This window comes from Salminus brasiliensis, chromosome 5 (genome assembly GCF_030463535.1).
Source record: "Salminus brasiliensis chromosome 5, fSalBra1.hap2, whole genome shotgun sequence".
NCBI classification, from domain to species: Eukaryota; Metazoa; Chordata; class Actinopteri; order Characiformes; family Bryconidae; genus Salminus; species Salminus brasiliensis.
This window is the reverse complement of record NC_132882.1, coordinates 42382783-42400470: the sequence shown is the minus strand read 5'-3', so window position 1 is coordinate 42400470 and position 17688 is coordinate 42382783. Positions and strand designations below refer to the sequence as shown.

At 44.1% G+C, this 17688-nt stretch overlaps 1 protein-coding gene across 5 annotated transcripts in view; it reads right to left on the bottom strand.

Moving 5' to 3' along the window:
• Positions 1–1432: 1432 nt before the first annotated feature.
• shc1 (SHC (Src homology 2 domain containing) transforming protein 1) overlaps positions 1433–17688 on the bottom strand; it is a 48596-nt gene continuing 32340 nt past the window's right edge. For 4 of the 5 annotated variants that reach the window (XM_072680454.1, XM_072680456.1, XM_072680457.1 and 1 more), the window contains 11 exons: positions 16260–16330; positions 14523–14586; positions 12470–12589; positions 10798–10851; positions 10424–10475; positions 8620–8746; positions 7685–7844; positions 7514–7571; positions 6411–6524; positions 6081–6316; positions 1433–5962 (listed from right to left, as the gene is read on the bottom strand). In XM_072680454.1, the coding sequence (XP_072536555.1) occupies positions 5834–5962; positions 6081–6316; positions 6411–6524; positions 7514–7571; positions 7685–7844; positions 8620–8746; positions 10424–10475; positions 10798–10851; positions 12470–12589; positions 14523–14586; positions 16260–16330 (1185 nt within the window). In that variant the 3' untranslated portion in view covers positions 1433–5833. The remainder of the gene's footprint in view (positions 5963–6080; positions 6317–6410; positions 6525–7513; positions 7572–7684; positions 7845–8619; positions 8747–10423; positions 10476–10797; positions 10852–12469; positions 12590–14522; positions 14587–16259; positions 16331–17688) is intronic. The other variant, XM_072680453.1, reaches the window with a different exon arrangement.

Below are 17688 nucleotides of genomic sequence, written 5' to 3'. Positions count from 1 at the left end.
CATTATGCCAGCATTCTACTGTACCGGCCTCGACGCCTTTAATCTCCCCATTGTCCGCCTCTAATTCCTGTTTTGTTTTCGGGAAAGACCCTGAAAGCCTCTGTCCAAACAATTCCCCCCAAACACATACCTGACCGTCCATCCTGGCCCCTCTGGAACTAGCGCCCTTTTGTTCTAATGCGGGTTTCGAAGCCATATACGGGGGTCAGTGGATCTCCCAGTGCATCGGCTTCATGACCACTGCGAAAGCAAGGGCCTGCTCTCAACAGCAAGCCAATGGATCGGTCAAAAGCAGATTTACCATAAAATGTGGCTTTCACTTTCTTTCACAAGGACAAAAGTATTGGGACACCAAAGCGTTTACCCTGCTTTGATTGTCTGACAAGAGTGTTACTGAGGTCCCCAGCTCCCCATCTCGTTCCAAAAGTATTGGATAAGGCACCCTCCATCATTCCAGAGAACACTGCAGTTGCACTGCTCCACAGCTCAAAGCTGGGTGGCTTTATACCCCTCTAGCCCACGCCTGACATTGGGCAGCACGGTGCCGATAGGTTCACATAGACAGGCCGAGTGGGAATGCGTTCATTAGAAGGGCCGTCCACAAACATTTGGACGTGTTGTTTCACTTTCACCAAGGTCTCAGATCTTAATTAAGCTTAATAAAGCCTCTTAGGGCTAAGGATTGTTCACAGTCATCGCTAGGAAAGGTCAGGTGATGCGAATTTCAGAGCTTTAGAAATACTCACCTCCTCAAAGCACGTCCCAACAATTAGCAGCCACGAACAAGCAGCCGCAGAACACTCAGAACAGAAGCGATTGACGTTGACGAGGCAGGAGAGGACTCTGAGACGACGGAAGAGCGTTTACAGGTACTGGTCGTTTCCTCAGTTGGTAGTGGAATTAAGACATGGCAGTTCACAGCTACAGTGGAGGTCAGATTAATGTCTGGGGGGCCAAGAATGCTTTCTCAGATAGTTGCAGGTCGGACTGCTAGAAAGGTGAAAACCTTCGACTGCAAAACAAACAAACAAAAAACACCTTCGGAACAATTTAGCAGATTCTGTAGAGGTCTGAAAGCGTCCTCAGCCCTCAAGAAAAGCTTTCCTGCAGCCATACCACAAAATACAGAAGGTCAGACGGTTTCAAAGCAACGTCTAAACGAGTCTGAGGCACTTTGGAAACAAGACTGATGAAGTCTGAAGAACTCTGTTCGGCCACAATGAGTAAAGCATGTTTGGAGGTAAATCAGAATTTCATGAAAAGAAGACCACCTCTCCAACTGTTAAGCATGGGGGTGGATGCTGCGAGTTTGCGCTGCAGCCAGTGGCACAGGGACCATTTCACTGGAGAATGAATTCAATTAAATACCTGAAAAATCTAGAAGCAAACAAACGAACAAAAAGTTAACATTCAGACAAATGAATAACACGTCTGACATCTGAAAGAGATGATAATATGTATTTATATATGCAATCTATACTTCCAGGTACATATGTAAACATATATTTATATAGATTTTTCCCCCAACATTAAAGGAATATTAAAACAAAATCTAAAAGTACAAACATAAAAACATAAAAATCAGTATTTGTGCAGGTAAAGAATGAAAACTTTGGTTTTTAGAAAATGCAAACCACAACCAGTCATAACACCCCCCCTCCCAAAACAAACAAACAAACAAACAAACAATAATCAAAAACACCATCACTAAAACACAGAGTGCAGATTTTTCATGCAACAGAAGGCCGCCGTGATATACGAAAATTAGCGAAGTCACCCAATGAGCCAGTGAGGCGGAGCAGGCCAGATCATTCCAGGCCTTATTTTTAGCATGTACACTCCACACACACACACACGTATACAGTGTACACACACACACACACACACACACACACACACGCACACACATATATATATAGCTCAGATCACAGATGCGCGGCAAATTGTTCACTTTTAACCACGCCCACTTATCGAGATATAAACACACTGGAGTGAAGAAAAATGGATTTTAAGAACAAAAAAAAACACACACACACACACACACACACAATTACACAGCAAGCTAATTACACACATCGCCCAGAGCCACAGACTGAGCCGGCCTGATCTCCACATCACTGCTCATGGTCTGAGATTATACATAACTGCATTTGGAAACGGAAACACACAAGCAGTAGTTGTGTAGCTGGTAGGGCCGTCAATCACCTCATCATTATAAAACACGAATTGCTCGAGTCGCCTGCCACGTTTCCATGGACTTTCTGTCTACCGTCGGTACTCCTCAGGGAACTCGGGTTGCTCACAAAGTGAAGATTTAACTCCATTGGATTTACAGTACACCTTTGTTAAAATCTGATTGGCTCATAGACCTTTAAAAAAATAGCATTCTTTAAAATGGCTCGGCTCCAGAACGCTAGAGATGCCACGTGACGGGGTTTCCCAGCAAATGCACAATGTTCTCACACCGCTGTCTAGTTTTTTTTACGTTGCTCCAATATAATCCAAAGGTTGTCACAACTTGATCACTAGAGAACACTGCCTCTTGGTCATCAGACAACCTTTTGACCCATTATCTATTTTCTGTACATTTTAAAACACTGTGTAACCGCGTTTGCTGGACGTATGAATAAGCGAGCACACCAGTCAGTTGTAGCAGAGCGCCCCACTGTGGAGCAGCTAACCTCCATAATGAACACCTTCCATCACCCTAATACAGGCCATGCCATGACATCTCGCTAGTGCCATCCCAGCCAGGATTTAGGACTTCTACAATAGTCTAAAACACTGGGCTTCAAACCAAGACTTATAATGTATTAAGTGACCGTTACCAAAACTATTCCCAATATAGCCGATAGTGACAGCCCTACTAGCTAACAGCCGAGTAGCTGTACAATAAAACACCACTCATCCCTGGCCACCTTTCGAGGGAATCACCCACCTTGTGGCATCCCAGCAATCCCGCTTACTATTCATTGGGGTTGTGACAAAACCTGGAACCCGAAAAGGGTAACTCTTTAACTTGGCACAAACTACTGGGCTGTTTCTAATGGTCAATTCATCACGAAATGTACAAGGAGTTTTTCAAATGGTGTAAAAATCACTAGCAAAGTCACAGACTTGGTAGACTTGGGTGGAACGAATCATGCAGAGACAGTAAAAGTCTTAGCAAGCAGTAGGGCTGCCCCGAATCATTTGAACACTGGTCACTGGTACTGGTTCCTGTGGCTTCGTCGTCTCTTGAAACAGCAAGATCTGTAGCCTAAACTACAGCGTGGATATTGTTAATATATAGAACATGTTCAACAAAGTAAAAAAATTAATGCTGGTTTTAATGCGTCGTTCTAGGGATTCACCTAAAGAAGCATTTAAAGCACCTTTATTTTTAAGGGGGTAAACAAGGCCAACACATCCCCCTACTGGATTTACTTAGAGTTGCAGCCCCCCCCCACCCTAATTTTACCTAACCAACTCGTTAGTACTCTCCCCCATCAAATGTAATGATCCCGACACTGGCAGGGTGAGGACTCTTTCAACCGCCCGTGCCAGCCAGCATCACCCTGACAGGACATGAGGAGAGGAATGGAGCCATCTATCCACCCGCAGAGAGCAAGGCCAGTTGTCGATGGCAGGCAGCATGACCCGGGATTCATTGCGGCAGCCCCTTAGTCTGCTGGACGAATTTTGCACTAGCTATAAATGGTCTTGCTGGGCTTCTTGCTGGGAAACCTCCCAGTATTTAAAGCATTGTTCAGGGCAGCCCTGCTAAGACGTGCTAAAAACCCACAGTCAGCACTGTCTCCATTGCTTGATTGCTGAATTCATGTCTTTCATGATTATCTCCTAGGAAAAGTCAGAGGCTGTAGTCAATCGACGCCAACAGCAAACATTCATAGCCAAGCTCTCGGCCTTAACCAAGCAGACCACAACAGGCCCTGCCTACGGACAGGGTTGCCAACCCAACAAACGTTCGGTTTGATATGTGCACACCTACAGCATATATATTTACACGTTCCTAGAAGTCAGCCGGCCTTTTCTATACAAACTATATAGAAACTATAAAAAGTGTCACGAGAGCATCTTAATTCATAAGGTAAATGGTAAAAAAAAGACAAACAAATATCTAGCAAGTTTCATCAAGTCACAGATCAGCACTGAAAAAAACAAGAGCACAATCGAACAGCAGGCTTGAGAGAAGGTGCGAGAAGAAGACTGAAAAGATTGCCATCACCTAAAACCTGGACTAAACCTGGACTAAACTCGTGTGGCGTTTTTTTTGCTTTTTTGGCAAGAAAACCTTATGGGAAAAAGTTCTCCGTTCTCTTCTTCTTCTTCTTGTTCTTCAAAACTGAGACTGCATTCTACTGATGTGGCCATGTTGAGCAAGTGAAAAGGCACAATTCATACAAGAACATAAAAACAGTGTGAAGGGAAAAGGAAGAGGAATTCCAAGTCTTTTTTTTTTTTTTTTTTTTTTAAACCACGTCACTGTGGTTTTCATAAAAACTGCATATCGTAGGCTAACTCGCCCGAAATGACCACGTCTCCCCCGCCGGAATTTTTCTCGGAGTGTCCGTTCCCTTTCCCAAGGCGTGATCACTACGGTCTTGCGCTAGACTTCTTATAGACTCTTAATGCTACTCTAATTCGGAAGCGTGTACTCTACTCTGCCTACTGCACTCTGGGCATTTTCTTTAAGAATACTACTTCACCCTTTTTTCTTCTCTTTACTTTTTTCTCCTCCCTCCACCCAACCCCACCCCTACACCTCAAAATCTCCACATCCGTTCTAAAAGCAGTCCGGAACACATGGAGATAAGATTGTCGATGCGAACAGAGAAGCAGAGAATACGCAAAATGGAAAAAACATACCGTTAAAAAACAAACAAAAACAAAAATACCGGACAAACTCCACCCTTTTAAAAACGACTGATGACGTCAGGCTGCTTCAGAAGAGGGCGTCACAACAGGATGGGAATTCCCCTTTAGGTGACAATAGAGAAGCCTGAATTACCCCCTTTTTGAGTCATTACAACGCTTGCTCCGCGACGCAACTCTGTATTCAGTCATGATATAGCCAGTCATTGCTCAGGTCTCCTCCAGGACTGAGGTTACACGTCTCAGGACACTGAATCCGGGACCCATCGTGGGGAGCGTTCTGCCATATTCCCAAACAGAGAGGACTCGAGGAGCGTTCCCAGTAGGAATTCTGTAAGCTGTGAAGCGTGATCCTCGTTCAAATAAGGAGGCTCATGGAGTTGCCGTTTCCCCATTACTGCCTAGCTGTGCTCGCACTGGCTGTACATGATCAAGCTTCTAGCCTCAGTTTTTCGAAAGACTGCACTGGAAGTCTCAATCTTTGGAGTGCTGCACATGGACAGCTCTGTTCCACTGAGTCAAAGGACACGGCTCCTCGAATTGAATGCCCAGGCTTGCCGCCGTGTTTCCAGCAGCACCTCAAGTCAAACTTAAACTCAAAGAAGAAGCGACGGCGCTAATTCCACGCTGACGTCGGTTTTTGGCTTTTTTCTTCTCCGCTGGAATAGCGCCGTTTTGTTAAAGCCTAATTGAATCGGTGAGAACGTTCAATCGGTTGGTCCTCGAGTTCAACGATTGCTTGGAAGGTTCATGATGGACTGACGACAAAGTATGAAGGGTTCCTTTTTTTCCCTTTCACTTGCTTTGAGGCAATGATTTGTTCATCCTCCCTGTACAATAAAAAGGTAAGCCTTTCTCTGGAAGAAGAGTCTAGGTAGAAGAGTCCGAGGAGGGAGGAGGAAGGAAGGAGTCAATTCGGCGGACAGAATGCCAGAAGAACGGGGCACGACCGGCCCCTTCAGGCCCTACGCTCCACTGGCTGCTGTAGGCACACCTCGCTTCCTGCGGAGACGATCGGCAGCCGGTTGTCCATGTGATAGCTGATCAGGTGACTGACGCTCTCGAAGCGGTGGTCTTTGGTACGCACCTGCCGGCAGAGACAAGAAGCAAGATTTAATGGAAGAGCATACATACATAGAGCCCTTGTTAGGTTTTGTTGCTCCAGGGCTCCCCCTACTGTTGTGGGGTGTAACTTTTTAACTCACCACTCCCTCTGGGTCCACCAGCAGCAGGTGCTTGGGCTGGCCGCCCTGCTGCCCCGTGAGCACATACTGGCCCGGCGTCGTGCCAGACTCCCGCACCAGGAAGTCTCCGTCTTTGCTGAGCAACTTCTCGGCCTGCCTGCGGCTCAGGGGCCCATGGAACCAGGGCTCGTTCTGCAGTTGCTCTGCCAGAGGGGGCGCTGTCATCACAGTCACCCCAAGAGCGTCATCAAATGGCTCTGTGGAGACACAGCACACGCATGGATACGACTGGGACATGCACCTATTCAGATTCGGTAGAAGCAAGAGCGACTAGGAAACGATCACACTTACTCATGTCAAACACGTCTCTGTGAGCATTGCCATTGGCTGCAGCCACTGGGGGGCGGGGTTTATCCACATTGACATACGAGGGATCGTCGAACAGGCCACCGTCCTTTCCTCCCACTGAGAAAGAACAAATGAGCACGAGAGAGAAAAAGGTGGAAGGTTAATTCTCGGGTAAATAGCCATTAGCGATGCTATTCAGAGCGACGCTGCAGGAGTGACCCGCAATAAGAGGAGGCACCGATCTGCAGCAGAGGCTTAAAAATAAATGCTGACTCGCTCTGAGTAACGGAGGGAATGCGAGAGAGTGAGAGAGAGCGAAAGAGAGATATTATACGGTTGCAATCAGAAATATTCAACCCCCTCACTCTCAAACCTTAAATGGTATAAGTAATGAGGAACTTCTGGAAGTTCTTCAGTCTGAAACTATAAAGGAACTTCTTAAGGAGCTTTGCTGTTTTCTTTCAAAAAAATCCTTTCTTGAAGGTTCATCAAAGCACCTTAAGAGGAACCTCTCCACAGAAACCTTCGAGAAAATGTTTTTTTTTAGAGGAAAAAGGTTCCTTAAAGGTTCCTCCAAGGATCTTAAGCGGTTTCTCCACAGTGTCAAACTGAAGTTCTTTAGAGATCTTATACTCTTGGCAGTGTCTGATGAGGTGGGAATGTTAGAATATCACTGAAGACATAAAGTGCAAAAGGTTTAAACGATGGCGTATGAAGCTGTGAATGCAGTGCTGTGAAGGTTATTGCTCGACATGCAGCATAAACACAGCGACCAGCTGCTGTTATGCTTATGGCAAACGTCTCCTCGTTATCCTCAAATCCGCACAAGTACCCGGCTTGTAAAAAGCCATGACCAATCTCTTATCAGTTGGCATGGGTGGCCGTAGGCTGGAAGCGACTAGCCCTACAGATGGTCCGATCAGGACATGCAGCTTTTCAAAGATTGCTTTCGACATTCTGAAACGCTGAACCCAACACCCTTCTGGCTCTGCACGATGCTCTTCCGGGATTGCCTGGTGTGTTTCTATAATTTAGTCCTCGAAGAATTTGCTGTGTCCTTCCACTGGCGTTGAATATTTCTGATTGCATGAGTACAGGACACTGACCTGGTAGAGGAGGCAGAGGTTGCTTATGAATATCATTCATCCCAGGCTGTCCAAAAGGCTGAAACACAGAAAGAAATGACATTAACACACAGGCACACACACACACACACACACACACACACACACACACACACACACACACACAGACTGAGGCAGGTCAGAAGGTCTCACCAGCGTTGCTCCTGTGCTGTGTCCAGGACGTGTTCTCATGTCCACCAGCCCTCCTGGGGGAGGCTGTTTCCCGGGGAAGTTATTATAGTACGGAACGTCTGGGGGTGGGGCCAAATCCTCTTCCTCTTCCTCCCACGCTGACCCATCAAACGGGGCCATCCTGAAAAAAAAAAAAAAAGTGTGAAAGATTTAATTGCTTTGTTTGTGAAGCCAGCAGATGATTGATCTGTCCATAGAAATTAAGATTTGGGTGTGTATTTACTGAGAGAATATTGGTGACCGTTGACGTCCAGTTTTTGTTAGCAATGTTAGCATAGCGTCTTCCGTTCTAAGCTAAAGGAGCACATCTCAAATTGGCATTGACCATTGGCTAAGGTTGGGTTCATGGTCGTGGTCTGTGTGTGGGAGCTTGTGGGACTATATATAATATATCACACACACACACACACACACACACACACACACACACACACACAAAATATACCCCTTTGTGCTGGCCAAACATATATATATGTTGTATATATAAACATATATATATATAAGCTAAAGGAGCACATCTCAGATTGGCATTGACCATTGGCTAAGGTTGGGTTCATGGTCGTGGTCTGTGTGTGGGAGCTTGTGGGATATATATATATATATATATATATATACACATACACACACACACACACACACACACACACACACACACACACAATTGTACTAGAAAACGGTTCTATATAGCACCAAAATGGCTTCCAGTATGGTCCTGGGTTAAATAACCCTCTTCTAGTGTGAGATATCATGTGCAGTATAGATCAGGATGGACACGCAGAATGTAAAGAGATGCCCTGGAGCCATTTGGGCACCGTCACCATTCAATGTTCTCATACACTCGCATGAATGAGCAAAGCACGTAACAATGCCCCTTCCCCCTCACACAGAGTACACACCTGTCATGGGGGGTGACGAGCTTAGGGGGGTTCTTCAGATACTGTTTAAAGCGTAGCTCGAAGGCCTGGCCGATGGTACTGATCACCTCCTGAGCCAAGCCCTCTGAACACTCCAGGATGTGACACGCTGGAACATAAGAGAGAATCGAGTCACAACGGGATCAAGCCTGTACGACATTCTGTAACACAGTCCACCCTGTAACACAGCCTGTAACAAACACAAGACTGTGCTAAAGGGGGCCTTAACAAATCAACATTAACACAGTTACAAAGTAACAAAATGAATCTTATAAGATCAGTAGATACACACAGTATATAAGATCAGTATATACACCCAGAATATATGCTGTGTGTATATACTGATCTTATTTACTGGATGTATGTACTGGTCTTATATACTGGATGTCTTATATACTGTATGCATATACTGGTACTATTTACTAGATGTGATAATATGTATATACTGGTCTTATATATTAAATGTATATACTGATCTTATTTACTGGATGTCTTATATACTCACTGTATGTATATACTCGACTTATATACTCACTGTCTTATTTACTGGATGTCATATACTGGATATCACTGATCTTGTTTACTGTGTGTATATACTGGTCTTATTTACTGGATGTCATATACTGGATATCACTGATATTATTTGCTGTGTGTATATACTGATCTTATATACTGGATGTATATACTGGATATCACTGATCTTATTTACTGCGTGTATATACTGATCTTATATACTGGATGTATATACTGGTCTTATTTGCTGGATGTCATATACTGGATATCACTGGTCTTATTTACTGTGTGTATATACTGGATGTCTTATATACTGTATGCATTTACTGGTCTTATTTACTAGATGTGGTAATATATGTATATACCGGTCTTATATATTGTATGTATATACTGATCTTATTTACTGGATGTCTTATATACTCACTGTATGTATATACTCGACTTATATACTCACTGTCTTATTTACTGGATGTCATATACTGGATATCACTGATCTTGTTTACTGTGTGTATATACTGGTCTTATTTACTGGATGTCATATACTGGATATCACTGATATTATTTGCTGTGTGTATATACTGATCTTATATACTGGATGTATATACTGGATATCACTGATCTTATTTACTGCGTGTATATACTGATCTTATATACTGGATGTATATGCTGGTCTTATTTGCTGGATGTCATATACTGGATATCACTGATCTTATTTACTGTGTGTATGAACTGATCTTATATACTGGATGTATATACTGGTCTTATTTGCTGGATGTCACTGATCTTATTTACTGTGTGTATGAACTGATCTTATATGCTGGATGTATATACTGGTCTTATTTGCTGGATGTCACTGATCTTATTTACTGTGTGTATGAACTGATCTTATATACTGGATGTATATACTGGTCTTATTTGCTGGATGTCACTGATCTTATTTACTGTGTGTATGAACTGATCTTATATGCTGGATGTATATACTGGTCTTATTTGCTGGATGTCACTGATCTTATTTACTGTGTGTATGAACTGATCTTATATACTGGATGTATATACTGGTCTTATTTGCTGGATGTCACTGATCTTATTTACTGTGTGTATGAACTGATCTTATATGCTGGATGTATATACTGGTCTTATTTGCTGGATGTCACTGATCTTATTTACTGTGTGTATGAACTGATCTTATATACTGGATGTATATACTGGTCTTATTTACTGTGTGTACATACTGGTCTCGTATACTGCATGTCTTATGTACTGTGTGTCTTACCTCTCTGGTTGACCGGGTCTTTGGCTACGTAGGCTACATATTCTGCTGTATCCTGTAAGAGGAGTGTGAGAAAGAGAGGAACAGGCAGGAGGAAGAGGGGAAAAGAGGAGAGGGGTCAACATATGGGAACACTGGAGACATTGAAAGAGTCAAAGTCAGAAGGGAAAGCAAGAGTGAAAGGAAAGAGAAGAAAGAAAGGAGTCTTCCAGGCACGATCTATTCACTAGGAGAGAGAGAGAAGCTACAAGGAGAAAGGTAAGTTCATAAGACGGGGCCAGGAGATACAGCAGAGCGGGTGATTAGAGAGAGCAAAGATGGAAAGGGAGATGAAAGGGAGAAAGAGAAAGGACAAGAACGAGGGACATGGGACTCACTGGATCTCCTCCCGATGCGAAGGAGATGGACTGCATGTGATGGTTGGCAATAATCTGCAGGGAAAGAAAAAGATGAAGACACAGATGGAGAGGGAGAACATGGGGAGAGATGGAACATGAACAAACAAACAGAAAGAACAACAACATGAGAGGGGAGAGTGGAGACGGGAATTATCAGCTCAGGATCTTGGCCCTCCATCTACCCCCCATCACTCAGGTGTGATGCTAGCCAGTGCAGCCCAGCGATTAGTGTCCTCCTCCGAGCGGGTTGAGCTGACCGTCTTACCTTGACTAATAGCAGCTTACGAGTCATGTGCGATGCTCCACTGACTGTAATGGGGAATCGGTCATTCCCTCTCCGGGCTGGAACGCTGCTACTGCACTATGCACTATTGTCATATTCATGCAAAGTCCTGTGATTTTACTGGTAGCGAACTCTTACACTATAACTAGCCTACATTTGAACGTTTGCCCAGCTGGTGCAACTGGCTCCAGAGCAGTTGTGGGACTGTTAGCAGGCAAAGAACCACTTAAGCGTCCAATTAGTATTTTGACTAATTGTCTTACAGCATCTTTGCACCATTGGCAATGCTGGCGTTGGACGATATCAACATTTTACATTACGTTATACGGTCAGAAAATACTACCGCGGTATCAGGAATGAGAAGCTCCTTAGAATTAGCTTAGTTAGCAGGCTAAAGTTGGGTGTCCGGTGACTAATGACCAAGCGATTGCGGTTGGTAGGTTTTGGATCTGTAGCCACTCGCTAAGCTAGCCTTTGAGTATTAGACAGCCCAGTGCAGCTGTTGTTGACTGCTAACTGCTGAGCTACCGACACAAGTGTTGACCATAAAAAGACTGTCTAAGAAAGTGAAGCCGAACGACTGGTGCTGGGAGGAACAGAAAGGCTAAATGAGAGACTGTTGATTCTGCTGTGTTTGGATTTGGAGCCGGCTAGCTAGGCTCAGATGAGTTAGCAAGCGGGCTAAACACCACCTCATATCGAGGGAATGGTCTTAGGACTGTTTTCAGGCTCATTTAGTAGACTGGCTCATCCAGGTTTGCTTGCTCTGCCTTATTATCCATCTTAGCATGGCGCTAAACACACAATTAAGGTGGGGCGTGACCCACAGCAAACCCACCTTGTGGCTCTCATATATATATATATATATATATATATATATATATATATATATATATGTATATATATATATATATATATATATATATATATATATATATATATATATATATATATACACACACACACACACACACACACACACATATACATATACATATACATATATATATATATATATATATATATATATACATATATACATATATACACACACACACACACACACACACCCTTGAAACATTTAAAATAAAAGGATAATAATAATAATAATGATAATAATAATAATAAGGGTTCATGTGGGGGTTTATTCAACACTTTAGCTCTGCCACCTGCTCAGTGTGGGGGGGTATAAATATTTAGTTGCTCTACGCAGCTTTAATGTTAGACTGAGTAATGCTTATCTCAGCACTTGCTAAACTCACTATACGCTACACTATAACTGGCTCCTGATCGGCTGTGGGACTCGAACCTCAAACCCAACGCTTGGACCCAGCTGTAGCTTCTGCAGTATTTGTATGAGGGTCTCACCTGTTTGCAGTCGGTCGCCAGAAGGTTTAGGCTGCTAGTTGACACAGTGAGGCTGATTGTCATTCCAGCAAACTGAAGGTTACTCTTTCCCAAGATAGAGGAGAGACAACGGGAAGAGGGCTGGAGAGGGAGAGAGAGAAAACAATGAGAGAGAGAGAGACATACAACATACCCAGTTCCTTACAGACTGCAAATAAATGGTGCCAAACACACAAGCCAATCTACAAAAATGGTGCCGTTCGTGTTTAAGGAGATGCATTAAGGCCACAAATGTGCCGAAGTGTGTTTCCCATGCTTGGAGCTATTAATTCGAGAGCCTTCTTGACATAAAATATGTGAAAATACAGTTTCCTAAAGAGAAACACAATAATTTTAATAATTTTTCATGACCATCATTCACTGCATGACCATGTTCACTTATCAGCAGCAAGATACGATGGTTAGCTGTTCAGTAGCTCTACTCGTTCAATGTGGAAATGGCACCGGTTTTGCAGAATGACTCTCATACAAATACAGGAAGACAGAAAGAAACAAAGACAAAGAACAGCTGCAAAGACTGCCTAGATCACATTCTCTCACACACACACACACACACACACACACACACACACACACACACACATTCTTCTTGGTCAAACTGACCTTATTTGCACGCACAAAAATATAGGGAGGACAGTGCTATAAATGCATGTGCACAAATAAACATGCCCCCAGAGCAAACTCCAAACAGTGGGGAGAAAAACAGGTACTATAAATCGGCCTTTCATGGCCGAACTGCCAAACCTGCCCAGTAAAGGCCAGACACAGGTCCGAGCACAGAAACCTGACCACAGGAAGAACTGTGGCCATTTCAGGATGACGTTTACCACCCCGTCACAGTGTACAGTGAATGTGTTGATTTTCTAAATAAAATGATGTGGCAAATATCTCTAAAATGGTTGCGCAGTAAAGTGGTTCTCACTGGTTATAGTGGTATCCCAGGTAGTTGCTATAGTATAGCTGTCAGTTGCTAAGATGGTAAAATGTGGGGTGCCAAAACTTTCACCCCTCAAAAGATGGTTGGTCCAAAAGCTCATACATTAGGTTTGGCCAATAGAGCTGGGTCCACAAACTTTTGGCCAAAATATGGGCTAGTAGGTAGTTCGGAAAGAAGTGGGTAGCTGGTTTTGGGCTGGTGGGGTTGCTGTGGTATGAGTAGCCAGGACCGTCCAGCGAACTGAGGCTCAAACCACACCTGTTTAGAGGATAAAACCTCATACCTCAGAGTTAGCTGAATATAATCCAGTACTTTCCCATAAATCTCATGGAGATCTCTTATTCTCACTAAAAACAGCTCACTAGCTAACCCTGTTAACGGTCCTGGGATTTGTGCTGTAGCGCGTGAATGGATAGACTCCGTCCACCTTTTTTCTAGCAAGCTAACGGAGGCTCAAATCACACCTGTTTAGAGGATAAAGCCTCATATCTGAGAGCACAGAGTCTAGTGACTGCTCATAGGACTGTTTTCAGGCTCTGCCTTTTAATTGAATTTAGCATGTCGCTAAACTCACATCTACGATAGGCTTGTTTTTTTTTTTTTTTGTGAGGTTCTCTCAGGTTTCGGTGCCTGGATTTCTTTAGCTACTCTTCTCTGGAGCTTTCAGCAGTCTGTAAAAGGAAAGCTTCCTGCTGAATCGGTCTGTACAGTCAATCGCACAGCAGATCGTTCCCGCTTTGGTGTTTTAGCGGCATTCACACTGCGCTGCCACTCAGTCTGTCTTTTTGCAACACAGTAGGCGTGGTTGCCACCTGTGACGTCACTTGCAAGCCCTAGATACCTCGCGTCATTATTAGTAGTGTTGTATCGCCCGGGCTTAAGTGAGGATACTGTGAATCAGCAGTAACGCATGCCTGAGTCTGTGGGTGGTCCTGAACGGGCTGTGCTATGGGATTCCAGCATGCGCTGCTCTAGTCCCACACACGGATGATGCACGCTGTGGCTGCTGGATCAGCACAGTGGGGTGAAGTGGATGGTGATTAAATGCTGAGTGAATATCAGTTTAGTGCTGAATACCTTCCTCCTGCGTTGAGCTCCTTTGGCACCTGGCACTGCCTCACACACCACTGATATTGCCTCCCTGGAACATACAGAACATAGGGAATTATTAACACACACACACACACACACACACACACACACACACACACACACACACACTTTCACTGTTCCAATCTATCCCAGTATAATCTTATCAATTGTCACTGTATGTGAAAACAGTCTAGGTTTATTGTCCAGTGATGTCCTTCTCAAGCACACCTGGTTCGGTCTGTCAGAGCAGGGAAACCAGCCAGCTGTGCTGGTCTCTGGCCCCCGTTGCTCACCCCCCGATCCAGGAATACTCCTGATATTGTAACGGATCGGGAACTGGCTATGTTAGTATCTCTGTTTACGACACCTCTATAACAGTTTCCACAACCTGTAGCAGTGAGGTGTGTTTTCACAAAACAGCAAAGCTATCTAGATGTCTGCAGTGTAGGGACTACTCTAAATGGACAAAAGTATTGGGACACCTGCTCATTTACCGTTTCTTCCTAAATCAAGAGGTATTAAAAAAAAGAATTTCTCCTGCTTTTGATGGACTGTCTCTACTGTCCAGGGAAGAAGGCTTATTATTATTATTATTTTGGAGGAGGAGTACTGCTGTGAGGATTTGGCATTTGCATTCAGCGGCAAGAGCATTAGGGAGGTCAGGATGTTGGATGATGATCACCGCCTCAACTCTTCATCCCTAACTACTGAATGAAACACCCTCATTCGAGAAAAACAGTTTCACTGCTCCATAGCTCAGTACTGGTGGGCTTTAAGCCCCTCTAGCCTACGCCTGGCATAAGGCAGAATGGTGCCAATAGGTTCATCTTTAGGTTTATCTGCTCCAGAGTCCTATTCTTTTGGCAGTACTTCTCGACAGGGACTGGACAAGCTATGTCTATCTGTCTCAGCAATGGGTGCAAATTAAAGTAGTCGAATGCATTCATTAGAAGGGGTGTCCACAAACTTCTGGACATAGTGTACGTGTTTTGAAGCAGTCAGGCATGTGACTAGCTAGCAATGCTAAACAAAAAGGCTGAAACCACACAGATTCCAAAGGCTTCCAGAGGCTTCTATAATAAGAGTGTGGTGTGTGTGTATGTGTGTGTGTGTGTGTGGCAGTAAGGCAGGGCTGATGGCATTAAACTCGCCTCTCCCTTTCACACACACATGCGCATACACACCGGGTAACGCTTCCGTCCAGTGGAGAATATGTCCATTACACAAATGCCTAACTCACAGTTACTCCAGACCAGTGGCATCACAACACACACACACACACACACACACACACACACACACACACACACACACTCGCCTGCATATAATGGGGGGTGGGGGTGTACAGAAAGAGAGATAGAGAGGTTGGAGGAGAAGGAAAATTCTCTCTCGCTTGGGCACGCTCCCTCCCCCACCAGCACCGACCACAACGTGAGGGGAGGGGAATATAAGTGAGAGAGAGAGAGAGAGAGAGAGAGAGAGTGTGAGTGAGAGAGAGAGAGTGAACGAGAGATATTAATATTTAATCAAAGGAGAGTCTTTTAACCCACCGTTGTAGGAGTGTGTATATATACATACACACGTGTGTGTGTGTGTGTGTGTGTGTCATATACATGCTAATGCTTTTGGCAGAGAGCACATAAACGGACATGAATTAGCAGGATTGTGTGAATGAATGTGTGTGTGTGTGTGTGTGTGTGTGTGTGTAGAGACCGGTTTTACCTGGTAACCTGAGTTCTGGTGTTGAAGTCCAGTGCTCTCATTGACTGTAGAACCTCCACACAGCCCATGTACTGCAGAAGGAAGCCACAACACAATGTTAGCCCAAACCACTTCCTGCATCACACACACACACACACACACACACACACACACACACACACACAAGAAAAACTGAATTTTTTTTTGCAAAACCTGTCTTGTAGTGGAACTACCTGACCACCAGGGTTCAACCTTTTTCATTTTGCTTCCACCCCCCAGTGTAGGCCTCCACTGTTAGCAACAGAATGCTAACTAGACTGCCCTGGTTACTCTGCCTACCAGTGCACTACCTAACAGATGCACCAAAGCTGTGGTCAGCTGGTCAACGCTCACAGCTGAAGCCCTTGTGGCTCCATTTAGCTGCAACAGGACCTGAATTTTAAAGTTGAAGACAGGCTGCATGTATTCGGCTTCTTATTCGAGCTTTTCAGTCCACCTCGAATGACACGGGCACCTGTATGCATGTATGGGTCATCCGAACTATGCAATTACTGCACCATTTAAGGTGGAGTAGAAAAGTATCTCTCCCATGTCTTGAGCTGCCCCCTGCTCGATGGTAATGCAAGGGTAATGGCTGGGTGCTGCTGCTGCCTGCCTACCCTCTGATTCGGGCTCTCCCGCTCGCCAGTATTTGCCACGATCCTCCTAACCCTTCGGTTTTTACCTTCCTTTCTGTTTTCTTTCTCTTTCTCATGTATTGAGATGCCCTGTTCCTGTTTTTCTCTCCCGGTGCTGCCCAACCCAGCTCTTCTGGTGTTAACTATAGGAGGATGGGATCCCTTTTGAGTCATGGCTCCTCTCAAGGTTTCTTCCTCTGAGTATGAGGGAGTGTTGTCTTTGCCACTGTTGCTCAAAACATGCTAAAATATTATAATACTAAATATTAGCACCTTGACTTAACCTGTTAAAACTACAGCCCATTTTTCATTTCCCCCCATTCTATTCTATTCCAATGTAATAGAAAACATTTAAAGATATTAAAACTGATCTGCAGTGGTCAAAATATGAAGAAATCCACAAAAAAATTAGACGGGTTTCTGCATATCATTTTAATTGAAATATTTTAGAGACTACAAGCTGAAGCCTTCATGTCCCCCAAAACTTTTTGCTTTTGAACCTCGTGTCACCATGGGTCTACTTTCACCAGAAAAAATTTGGAGTTGATTCCTCGTACTGCTTTGAAGTTATTCTAGATGGAGTAGACAGTAAACAGGCAGCTTCTCCAAGTGTCTTTTTGGAGTCCCCAAAGTCCCCAACCTTTTATGGTCAACTGGAACTCTGAAACATTAAATCTCAATATGCACCTTTAAGTATGTGATATTGGCCAATGTGCTTAAAGCACCGCCCTGTTCCAGAAAAAGGAATACAAGACTGATTTGCAACTGCTGCC